The sequence below is a fragment of the Glycine max genome, chromosome 9 (assembly GCF_000004515.6).
Source record: "Glycine max cultivar Williams 82 chromosome 9, Glycine_max_v4.0, whole genome shotgun sequence".
NCBI lineage: Eukaryota > Viridiplantae > Streptophyta > Magnoliopsida > Fabales > Fabaceae > Glycine > Glycine max.
In genome coordinates this window covers 45,130,188-45,142,665 of record NC_038245.2, presented here as the reverse complement: position 1 = coordinate 45,142,665, position 12,478 = coordinate 45,130,188, and the positions used below count along the sequence as shown (strand labels likewise).

Below are 12,478 nucleotides of genomic sequence, written 5' to 3'. Positions count from 1 at the left end.
CATCTATATATATTAGTGGCTGCTAGCACCAGGGCCGGCCCAAGGTTAAAACAACTAATACCTTTGCTTTAGGCTTCCAAAAAAATTAGGTCTAAAAAAATATTAATAATTATAAGACTCATATTTTTTTATAATACCCATAAAAATAATATAGAAGAAATATAGTTTTAATTTTCAATAAGACCCATAATTTCATTGTTTAATTTTTACTTAAAATTAATTACTCACTGACTTGATTGACTAAATCAAAGGTCTCTCAATATGAATATATCAATTTTCATTAAAATTAATCTGAAATATTTTTTCTTATTTTCTCTAATTATCGAAAGTAATCCAAAAGTCACTTTTTATTCTCTCCCAAATTAGCTCAAATATCACTCTAATTCTCATTTATACTCTCCATGGCCCTTTGTTCGTGCAAATATTCCTTTTATTCTTATTTGATTAAGTATGTTTATTGGTTTTTTTTCTTTTCAATATTCCTTGTTTTGCTTTTGATTTGTGGCTTGACTTTGATGCTCTTGTTCCGATTCACATGTAAGGTATTACACATGTTATTTTAATAATTTTTTTATCCATTTGACTAAATTATTTGAATTCTTTATGATCTTTTTGCTTTTTGAAATACGATTGTAGTTTTTATAATTCAGTTCTGGTATTATTTTTGTATAATTTTTTGAAATTCTAAAATATTTTTGTTTTACATTTATCAGTTTTAGAGTTCAGAGAACATTGCGGTGAATATCTCAACTCAAAGAAGTATATAAAGCAATAGAATAATGTTAATAATTCTAGTAAATGTTGCTTTGACGGAAAGAAATTTTTCAAAATTAAAATTAATTAAATCTTTTTTAAGATTAACAATGTCTCAAGAAAAATATTAAAGAAAATCGATTATAATAAATTAATAAATAACTTTACATCTTTAAAAGCTTGAAAAATAAATTTTCAATAAAAATATTTAATAAAATATAATTTTTTGTTAAAAAAATTGTTAGACCAAAAAAGATTTCATTTTAAAATTCGCTTTAGGTCTCTTAATAAGATGGGCCGGTCATGACTAGCACTCGGGACCAACACAAATCATTCAGCCTTCCAAGTTCAAAAACTTGCATCTTATTTATAAGTCTCTTTTGTTAACTTTCTCTTCCCAAGTATCAACAGTACATATAATTAACAATGGGTTTTCGTTTACCTGGTATCAGAAAGGCATCCCTTGCTGCAATCCAAGCATCTTCAAAAGCCTTGAATGTGCCAAAGGGCTACCTTGCAATCTATGTTGGAGAGAAAATGAAGCAGTTCGTGATCCCCTTATCATACTTGAACCAGCCTTCATTTCAAGATTTGTTGAGTAAAGCTGAGGAAGAATTCGGGTATGATCATCCAATGGGTGGTCTCACAATTCCTTGCAGAGAAGATGTGTTCTTAGATACCTCTTCTCGCTTGAATAGGTGTTAATCACATGAAGATAAAACTGACATATATAGACGTAGACTAAACTTGACACATTTTTGTATCATAGTTTCTTTGCCTTGAAAATATTCCCTCTCCATTTTTGTTATCTTACTTGGGCAACTGTAAAAAAAAAATGTTCATCTGAATGAGAAATTTCGTACATCATGAACATTTTTCTCACATTTTCTCTTCATTTATCAATGTGAAAATATTTAAATATTTATAAAGATAAATGGAAAATTATTTTCTTGATCCTGATAAAGTAAAAAAAGTGAGGATTATTTTCATTTATAAACTTGATTTTCTCCCCTTGTTCTAGAAAAGGAGAAATTAAAGGGTGCTCCCTATATGACAAAAAAATTATGAAAGAACGTAAATATTAAATCAGAAATTAGTTAAAACTTAAAATATGTTATTAATTTAAATAAATTAGTTATATGCATGAAATTGAAAGAAAACTGTTAATTCTATAAATAATTTCAATAAAATATAGTTATTTTTGTTTTGTTTTCAATTTGTATCGTTACGTACCTTCTATGTTTAAGGAGGGCTAGTACTAGTAGAGTAATTGTATTTTTCCATATTTTTATACACCATTTTTTTTTATAAATAAGAGAGAGATAGGAAAAGAAGAGAGGCAACAAAATAAAATGAGTGATATAATAATTAATACTAATATAGAGAAAAAGTCAAATATAAAAGAGAAACATAAAAAATTCAAGTCTTGGTCCATGGTGATCACTACTCAATGGAACTTAGCCTGACACGAGATCGAATTTTATCCATATATTATATTATATAATTAAATAAGAATAACATCTTGTATATGTATCTCTCATTGAGCGTGGATCAAGTGATGATGCAAGTTTTTCCAGTTAAACTGATCATCTATCTAGATGTGTAGTTACGTTAAATATTAAAAAACAAAAAAAATATTTTTGGAACAAATTTTAAATATATTTCATTAATAAATATACATAGGAAATTAAAATTTGGAGGTGTCAAGGCCGAAATCACACAAGGAACCTTGTCTGCGAATGCAAGGTGGTGGAAAATAACCATTGACTTAACATCAAGGTTTACATTTTCCTTTAATTTGAATAATACTGGCCTACTCCTATAGCAAAAGTTTGCTCTCATACTATTGACGTATGGTACGGCTTATTATCTATAACCCTATTTGGAGAAATTAAAGAACCAATGATTTTCTCACTTTTGTTTTGGATAAAATGAAATTAGGACCTTGCAATGGAAGAAGCATAGGTTTAAAATCTTCAAACCAAATAAATAGAAAGTTGCCTTAATGCAAAGTTAATAGGTTTAATTAGATCTGTGACAATTATGACTGACTAATATTTATATCATAGATTATCATCCCAAATTTTTTACAGTAATACAGATGGACTTGGAAGCCCGAGATCCAAATTCCCAATTTAAATTTAATAAATGGAAATGAATTGGAAAGGAGGAAATAATAGCCCACGGGTAAGACAACAACTATTTACTATTCATTGAAACTGTGTGGATAAATCTTTGTTCTATTTCTGTGGTGAATTTTGGGGCAATACAATAGTAGTAATAATCCAAGCTTTTCTGCCCAGGAAACAACTAATAATCCATGTGCTGGTGCTGCTTGTTTAGGAAAACAGAAAAATTGATGACCCTGGAAAATGATAAAGATTTTGCGGAGATAATAGAACAGGAGGGAGCTAGTACTAAATTAACTTAAGATAGTTACTATGTGGTGCTCAAAGCAGGAGCTGAATGATCAACGAATTATCGTAAATTAACTTAAGATAGTTACTATGTGGGTTCCTTGTTTAGCTCAAGGACATATATTGAAAATAAAATAGCGCATCAATAACCACCATTATAAAGGTTTGTCAATATCTCGTATAGAGTTACTGCATTTATCTCTAACTAGACATAGACCCGCACGATCCACGGATTTATAAATAATTTTTAAAAATATTTAAATAAATAATTTGATTGATAAATAAAAATTAAAAATATAATTCTTAATGATATTTTATATCATTGACAGTTAAATGAGTTAAAAAAAATTATGTATAAATTAAGATAATTTATATTTATCCATATATTTATAAGGAAATATTTTAAAATTAGAGTATGATCACTCAACTAAAATTGAGTTACGTGAAAGTAAAAGAAAGTATTATGCATAAATATTATAAGAGTAATTAAGAATAAAGTGAAATTGACATAATAAAACATATAATGTTAAAACACATAATGTGAAATATATATAATGAAAGAAAAATAGTCAACCATAATGTTAAAACACATAAAAATTATGCTAATAAAACTCCATATATTGTTTGCTTAAATAGATTTTTTGTATTTATTTCTTTTTGCTGGCGACCTGTTGTTGAATTTTATTTTGTTTGGTGTGCTCCTTTTTAAACTTTCAAGTAAGATTGACTCTTCATCATTAGAGGATATTAGAACAGTTTATTTATTCGCCTTTCTCCTTAATGAACTTTCTGAGATTGAATAAATTTCATTTGATGATGAAGATGCATCTTTTGACTTCTTGGATGCTTGTAGCTTGGAGCTTTTGCTTATGACAAATTTTTTTTCACATTTTTCTTTAATGGACTTTCTTCTTCTTTTGATGATGAAGATACATTTTTTGACTTGGATAGTTGTAGCCTTGGACTTTGAGTTGTGCCATCTTCTTCATTTACCTTTTTTCTTAAATGAGTTTGTGAGATTTCATAAACTTCTTCATCAGATGATAAAGATGTACCTTTTGACTTGTTGGAAGAGGCAAAGTTGTGTTGCTACATTTGGACCTATTATTAGAATTTATGAAATTAAGGAGGCAAAATGAAATTTCATGAAGCAACATATATAATAAGCATGCATATACATTAACAAATATGGAGATAAATAAATTAACAAAAAATATATAATGACTTTATTCATTAAAATTAACATATGTTAAGTTTCTGGGTGATACCTAACCCAGACTATTGTCCTCCAAGACAAAGACGACATTACAGGTTTGTTATTACATTAGCTAAAATTTCATTTTTGATGATCTATAATATTTATACTCACCTTTATTATGATTCAGGTCAATCTCACCAAGGATAGAAAGTATAGGAATCGATCATACTATAGATCACCTTATGCATCAAGAAGCTGCAACCGAAGTAGGAGTTATAGCAGAAGCAAGAGTTACAGTAGGAGCTTGAGCCAAAGTCCAGGCTACTCTAGGTGATTAACTTGATAACCATGGTGGTGGATGCGCTGGAAAATGCTTTAGTTTTCATATATGTATTTTGTTAGAACAAAAACAAAAAGAAAAGAGAAGGAGCATGGTTACTAAGTTGCATACAACATGATCAAACATGGTCTAATGTTATGATAACATTAATACTAATTATACACAAAGTGATTGCTACATACTTCCGTTACACACTAATCAATTATAGTGCATGCTTGAGTCCAAATTAAATTACAGAAAAAGTTACAAAATAATCATAAATTCACCTTTGACATAGCATATATTCCTAAAGTTACAAAATAATCATAAATTCATGTTTGACATAAGGTAGTGAAAGACCAATAGGCCAAACCAATAGCTGAACATCAGCCACTCATGAAGTATCATATGCCAAAATATTAAAATTAGATCATATTAGCAAGCACACCCATGATATTGTATATTCATTTAAAAGTAACATTTATGCAAGTTTTGTGTCATGCTAATCATGGTTAGGTTGTCATGGTAAAATATAATATAATGCACATTACCTTGCTATGAAAATAGGGGATAAAAAATTGACACTCAGTTGCTCACTATAGTTAAAGAATATTTAAATAATTTATTTGTATTATTATAAAAAAAATAATTTAAACTATATCAAATAGCTACAAGATGAGAGGAGATTAATTACTTGAAATAGGTGTTTCATCATATCAAATTATTCTCATAACTACTCTCCCTCTTGATGCTTCTGCCGTTGGCTAACCAAATGGTCAAACATCTCCACGACCTCTGTCACGTTGGTCAATTATCTTAATATTGAAAAAAGATTGTGATATTCATAACCAACTCCTTAAATTTTTTTTTTTTTTACCTTTAGGCAATGAATAATTAAGAGCATATCTTATTTAAGTTAAAATTTATTCATATTGTGAAAAATATTGTTTAACTATAAAGTTGAGTTAGAAAAAAACTTTCTTGTAGATTGTAGTTGCAAGTTTGTATTAAGAGCTTTCTCTTCTAAAAGAGGAAGGTGAGTTAAGTAACCATGATTGTATAATGTACTTGGAAGAGGCAAAGTTGTGTTGCTACATTTGGACCTATTATTAGAATTTATGAAATTAAGGAGGTGAAATGAAATTTCATGAAGCAACATATACATTAACAAATATGGAGATAAATAAATTAACAAAAATATATAATGACTTTATTTGTTAATATTAGCGTATTTTAAGTTTCTGGGTGATACACCTTCAAATGTTGATCTGATGCCTTTGAGTTATATATACCTCTGACTCTTATGCTTATTTTTCTCCCGGACCATGTTGTCAACCAAGGACTAACAATATATTTTAAAATGTCTACATGTATCCCTAAAGTGAGGCAATGTGATTATTTAAACAAAGGAACATTCTGAAGACACAAATTCATCAACCTTATTAATTAAGCCTAACAAAAGTTCACATTCACTTAAAATTATATAAAACACTAACAGTTCAACTTTTACACAAGTGTGTGTGTGCGTACTTGTTTGTTTATTTGGTTTCCGGCTTATAAAATGACAATAGTAAAGAAGAGGACAAAAATAACACTTATGTCTATTAGATTTGAATTTAAATTCCAATGACTAATTCGAATTTGAATTTCAACTTAATAAAAAAAACATTTTTCATATGAAGAAATATAAATTGTTTACATACCATCATTTGGATGCACCTTTTTGCTAATCTCCTTCTTCTTTCCAAGTTAAGTTATATTGTTCTTTTGCCCTGTCTATCCTCTTTTCATATTTTTGCATCTATCAATGGGAAAATCTACACATTAGAAAAATAAATATATCACAAAAGTGAAACTATAAATCAACAAAACTCAGTATCAAAAGTCTTACCTGTGTGTAGGACCAAAACTTTAAAGTATGCGATTGTGGAGAGGCTCTCACTATACAATGCAGTATGCGATTCAGGGAGTGTCCTGCGATTCAGTCTTTCATGTGAAGATGCTTGCACATCCCCAAATTCGTTTGTCCGAGTTTTCGTCGAGTGTCGCACGATTTGGAGGGTCTGACCGAGGTTTCATGGAGTGTCTGCGATTGGGAGAGTGTCCTGCGATTCGGTCTTTCATGTGAAGATGCTTGCACATCCCCAAATTCATTTGACCGAGTTTTCCTCGAGTGTCATGTGATTCAGAAAGTCTGACCGAGGTTTCGTGGAGTGTCGTACGATTCAGGGTTTGATGCGAAGAGGCTCGCACAACCCCAAATCCGTCTGATTGAGGTTATCGTCGGTTGCCATATGTGATTGGAGGTCATGCGATTCGGTTTTTGATGTGAATATGGTTCACGAAATACTACTGCTATAGTATCATCATCATAATCGCGAACGTAGAATGAATGAAGCGATCGAATTTCAAAAGGTTCTTCTGCGCCGAAGATCTGGGAGAGGACAAAGTTGTATGTGAAAAATCTTGAGATGAAAAACAGGTACGTAGAAGGGAATGCAGAAGACTGGGGCATCTGGAGGTGAGTATCACTCAATTGAAATGTATTGTATAGGGTTTTGGAAGATTGTGAGTATCACTCAATAGAAGAATGTTCTTCTTCTTCCACATCATCATGTTCGCTGACATGACAACGTAATATGAAATAGCTCAGCTTTTATATATTATTATAAATAGATATATGCTGATGATAGCCTGATATATATTAACTAGAATTTGATAAGGAAATTAAAATTGGTAAGGATTCTGCAAAATAAAAATGTCAAAAAACAAATGTCTTGTGTTGTATTCTCATTTGGGAACACATTCCAACTACCAATGGAACTATACAAGAAAATGGAAAATCTTTACGATAAACGAATATGCCTTCTGTACAAATTTGCCTAATCTAGTCGATCTCAGACTGCATTAGCATGATTTACAGCTCATTCAAGTTAGCGATGATGTTTAGGAACTCATCCTCCTTGCATGGAATTGTGAGACCACCCGTTGGCTGATCAAATCCAAATTCTTCTTCTGCTTGACTTAATAATTCTTGAAATGAAGGTTGGTTCAAGTATGATACTGGAATCATGAACCGCCTCATCTTATCTCCAACATAGACTGCAAAATAGCCTTTTTGTACTTCAACCCTCTTGGAGGCTGTTTGGGTTGTAGATAGCGATGCTTGTCTGATAATAGCAGGTATGCGGAAACCCATTGTTTTCTCTGGCTCCTCACAACAAACCGTACAATGGACTTGAATATGAAAGAAAGAAATATTTGAATTCTGATACTGGAGGAATGCAATGAATTGGGTACCCTGAGAACCCAAGAAATAGTGTATATATAGTTTCTATGTGCCTCTGAATCCAATTCAACAATGGATTACTTTTTGTCGTGGCCATGGTGGGGTCTACTTAGGGACAAAGGATCACATGGTATTATCTCAGAGATCTGTTTGAAGGATTAGGAAGTTCAATGGGAGTGTATACCCCACCTTCTTAGGTAATGGCAAACAAATTACGCACCTGACACCTAAAGTTTGTTCAAGCATTGTGATATAGCTAATCCAATGGTGGACATGCTTTAGACACGCCTCCTGCTTCTTTAAATAAGATGACAGTTCTCTCTCTCTCTCTCTCTCTCTATATATATATAAATATTCCACCATGTATCGACTAATATCATAGTGACAGTTAGCAACCAGTAAACCTTAAGCAGACCAGATTAATAGCTCTCTGCAATAGTGTTCAGAGATACGAAGAGAACCAATATTGAACACATAAATGAAGTTTCTGGTCCCCACCACCCTCAATCAGTGTCAACATGATCCAATTAGACTTTCTTTTTCAAAGATACAGAAGGTGGGACTTGCATTATCTACTATAACATGTTAGACTGATTCTTAAGATAAGTCCTCCAAGACAACACCATATACCTTGTCTTTCATTTGGTCCCATTACTCAAATCTCATATCCCTCCTTCACCAATAATTCATGTAGTTAGTGATTTCTTACATATCCTTTTATCCACACACACACACACATTCATGGCCTCAAGCATTTAGGACCAACACAAATCATTCGCGTCCAAAAGCATTCAAAGTTTTTCAAGACTTTTCTCAAACCATTTTCTTCTCAAGTCTATAAAACAATCAATACAACAATGGATTTTCGTTTACCTGGTATCAAAAAGGCATTATTTGCAGCCAATCAAGTATCATCAAAAGCAGGGGATGCACCAAAGGGCTACCTTGCAGTCTATGTTGGAGAGAAAATGAAGCAGTTTGTAATCCTTGTGTCATACTTGAACCAACCTTCATTCCATGACTTGCTGAGTCTAGCCGAGGAAGAGTTTGGGTATGGCATCCCATGGGTGGTCTCACAATTCCTTGAAGCAAAGATGTCTTCCAACGTTTAACTTCTTGCTTAAATGGACAATAAAACTCACACTTTAGTAGGCTGACATAGATTAGTAGTGACATTTTTGTACATTAGGCATCTTCTCAACTTGTAAAGAACTCCTTTTCTGAAGAAATACGGAAAAGAAAGACCATCAAATTGACAAAATCACAGTATATAATTTTATGTGTGCAATGGCAATATATTTAACTGATCATGCATCTCCTCTATGTTTTCTGTTTATTACTAAGAAGGTTCCTTTCCCTGTACAAGCAAGGTTGATTTCTGTTAAAAAAAACTATTTTCTGATAAATTTAAAAGCAAGCACAGAACATGTCATTCCTAACAAGGGTAGAGCAAAAGTATTTTCCTAGGATCTGGGAGAAAGATAGATTTATTTGGGACGAAGTTAAAATATATTTTATTAATTAATATACCTATGAAATTAATATTTTTGAGGTTCCAAGGAATCACCCATGAAGCACCGTCCCTGCTATTGCAGGTGCAAAATAACAATGGACTAAGCATTAAAGGTTTATTTTCCCCTTGAGTAACACGGGCCAACTCCTATGGCAAAAGCTTTCTCTTATACCATTGACATCTGGTATGGTATGACTTATTATCTATAACCCTATATCTGTAGAAGTCAAAGAGCCAATGCTTTTCTATGACTTATGTCTTTTATATAAGATGAAACTATGACCTTGCAGTGCAAGAAGCATAGGTTTAAAGTCTACAAATCAAATAAAGAAAACGTCGTCTTGAAGCAAAACACTAGGTCTTGGTATGCAACAATTATGACTGACTATCAAATTATCATCCCAAAATATTTATACATCTAGACTTTTGAAGCCAGAGATTCAATTTCTCAATGTAATATAATAAAAAAAGACAATTTGGAAAGGGAGAAATAATAAGCCTGGATAATATATCAACTGTTTACTATTCATTGAAACTGTGGATCTGAGTTCTTATTTTCTGTTCACCATTGCTGTTAAATTTTGGGGCAATACAATAGTAATTATCCATGCTTTTCTGTCCAAGAAACAACTAGTAATCCATGTACTGGTGCTGATTGTGTTGTAAAACAGAAAAAATGATGACCTTTGGAAAATTATAATGATTTTATGGTGATAAAGGGTAGTAGAACAATAGGGAGTATAACTGAAGATAGTTACTATGTGTTCCTTAAAGCAGGAACTCAATGAGCCATGAATTATAAAAAAATTGTAGCAACAAGTGTCTAATTCTGTTTCATGACAATTGTGTTATGGATTCCTTGTTTGTGATCAAGGACGTATATTGAAATTAAAATAGGGCAGCAGTACCAACCATTAATCTCTAATATATGCTGATAGCCTGATATATATCCACTGAAATTTGATAATAATTTTAAAATTAGTTGGGATTTGGCAAAAGAAAAAAGTGTTTACACTATGTCTTGTGTTGTATTCTCATTCATCTTCCTTTGGAATCATACAAGGAAAGAAAATGGAAAACCTTTACAATAAAAGAATGTGCCTACTGTAAAAATTTGTCTCATCTAATCTATCTCAGTCTCCATTAACATGATTTACAACTCATTCAAGCGAGAGGTGACATTTAGGAACTCATCCTCCTGACATGGAATTGTGAGACCACCAGTTGGATGATCATATCCAAATTCTTCTTCAGCTTGATTTAATAATTCTTGAAATGAAGGTTGGTTCAAGTATGATACTGGAATCATGAACCGCCTCATCTTATCACCAACATAAACTGCAAGATAGCCTTTGGGAACTTCAACCCTCTTGGAGGCTGCTTGGGTTGTAGAAAATGATGCCCGTCTAATAATACCTGCTATGCGGAAACCCATTGTATTCTGTTGCTCAACACAACAAATAGTGCAAAGGACTAATTGTATATGAAAGAAATATTTGAATTCTGATACTTGAGAAATGCAATGACTTGTGTTGCTTGAGAACCCAAGAAATAGTTTATATATAGTTCCCAATGGCCTCTGCAATCCTATTCCACAATGAATTATTTTTTGATGAGGTCTACTAAGGGACAAAGGATCACATGATATTGTCTCACAGGTCTCTTTCAAGGATTAGGAAGTTCAATGGGTGTGCATATCCCACCTTCTGTGATAATGGCCAACCAATTTTCCACCCGAGAACCCGATGTGTGTTCATTCCTTAATTGTGATATAGCTAATCCAATGGTGGACAGGCTTTAGACATGTCACCTGCTTCTTTAAATAAGATATATTCTATGATGTACTGACTATTATCATAGTGACAATTAGCAAGCAGTAAACCTTATGCAGACCTGATTGACATCTAAAACTCGCATACATTAAGTTTTCTGCTGGGCCTTCCTTTAATAGTTGTCAACATGATCCAATTATATTTTCTTTTTCATAGATATATGTTTCTTTTCAAGTGGGGAAATCTGTTGGCCTTCACTTCAGAAGCTGTGGTCCATAGTTCTTAACATGATACGTTGATTATTGTGAAAGTCTTCTAAGACAACTCCATATGCCCTTGTCTCTTAGTCGGTCCCATTACTCCTATCTCATAGCCCTCCTTCACAGATAATTCATGTAGCCAACGGTTTCTTACATATCCTGTTATCTATCTATCTATCTATCTATATTCATGGCTACAAGCATTTAGGACCAAAAAAATCATTCATATCCTGAAGCATTCAAAATTCGAAAACCCTCCACTTCCAAGTCTATTTAGACCATTACCTTCTCAAGTCCCAACACATACTATACAACAATGGGTTTTCATTTATTAGGTATCCGAAGGGCATCATCTGCTGCAAACCAATTAGTGTCTTTAAAAGCATTAGACACGCCAAAGGGCTATCTTGCTGTCTTTTGGAGAGAAAATGAAGCCCTTTGTGATCCCTGTATCATACTTGAACCAACCTTCTTTCCAAGAGTTGTTGAGTCAAGTTGAGGAAGAGTTTGGATATGATCATCCCATGGGTTGTCTTACAATTCATTGCAGTGAAGATGTCTTCCAACATATAACTTATAGACTGACATAGATTAGTCTAGACATTTTGTACCATAGGCATCTTTTCAACTTGTAAAAGTCTCCCTTTTCTCAAGAAATAGTGGGAAAGACCGTTAATTAGAAGTACAAATTTATACAGAATTTTTTAAAAATTTGTAGTTACTATGAATTTAACTACTCAAGAGCTTTTATTGTTCATTTGTTACAATAATCATTTCTCCCTGTGTGAGCAAGGTTATTTGCTGTAAGAAAAGCAAACATGATTTCTATCAAGGATAAAACAAAAGTATTTTTCCTAGGACCAAAGAGAAAGATAAATTTATTCAAGACAATGTCAAAATATATTTTTGGGTTAATTATATTTTTAATCCCTATACTTTTCCCTTGTTTTTAACGTG

The 12,478-nt window shown here is 32.1% G+C and overlaps 2 protein-coding genes across 2 annotated transcripts; one reads left to right on the top strand and one right to left on the bottom strand.

Moving 5' to 3' along the window:
• Positions 1-1,108: 1,108 nt before the first annotated feature.
• Positions 1,109-1,539, top strand: LOC100795597 (auxin-induced protein X10A-like). The gene has a single exon (XM_003533439.3). It carries the CDS (start codon positions 1,180-1,182, stop codon positions 1,456-1,458), a length of 279 nt encoding a protein of 92 aa, XP_003533487.1. The 5' UTR covers positions 1,109-1,179; the 3' UTR covers positions 1,459-1,539.
• Positions 1,540-10,477: 8,938 nt separating this feature from the next.
• Positions 10,478-11,017, bottom strand: LOC100786095 (auxin-induced protein 10A5-like). Its single transcript, XM_014762330.3, has one exon. It carries the CDS (start codon positions 10,922-10,924, stop codon positions 10,643-10,645), a length of 282 nt encoding a protein of 93 aa, XP_014617816.1. The 5' UTR covers positions 10,925-11,017; the 3' UTR covers positions 10,478-10,642.
• Between the last annotated feature and the right edge of the window lie 1,461 nt (positions 11,018-12,478).

Bases quoted from the DNA above. Each gene is read 5' to 3' on its own strand.
- LOC100786095 (XM_014762330.3), bottom strand. From the start codon at position 10,924: ATGGGTTTCCGCATAGCAGGTATTATTAGACGGGCATCATTTTCTACA.
- LOC100795597 (XM_003533439.3), top strand. From the start codon at position 1,180: ATGGGTTTTCGTTTACCTGGTATCAGAAAGGCATCCCTTGCTGCAATC.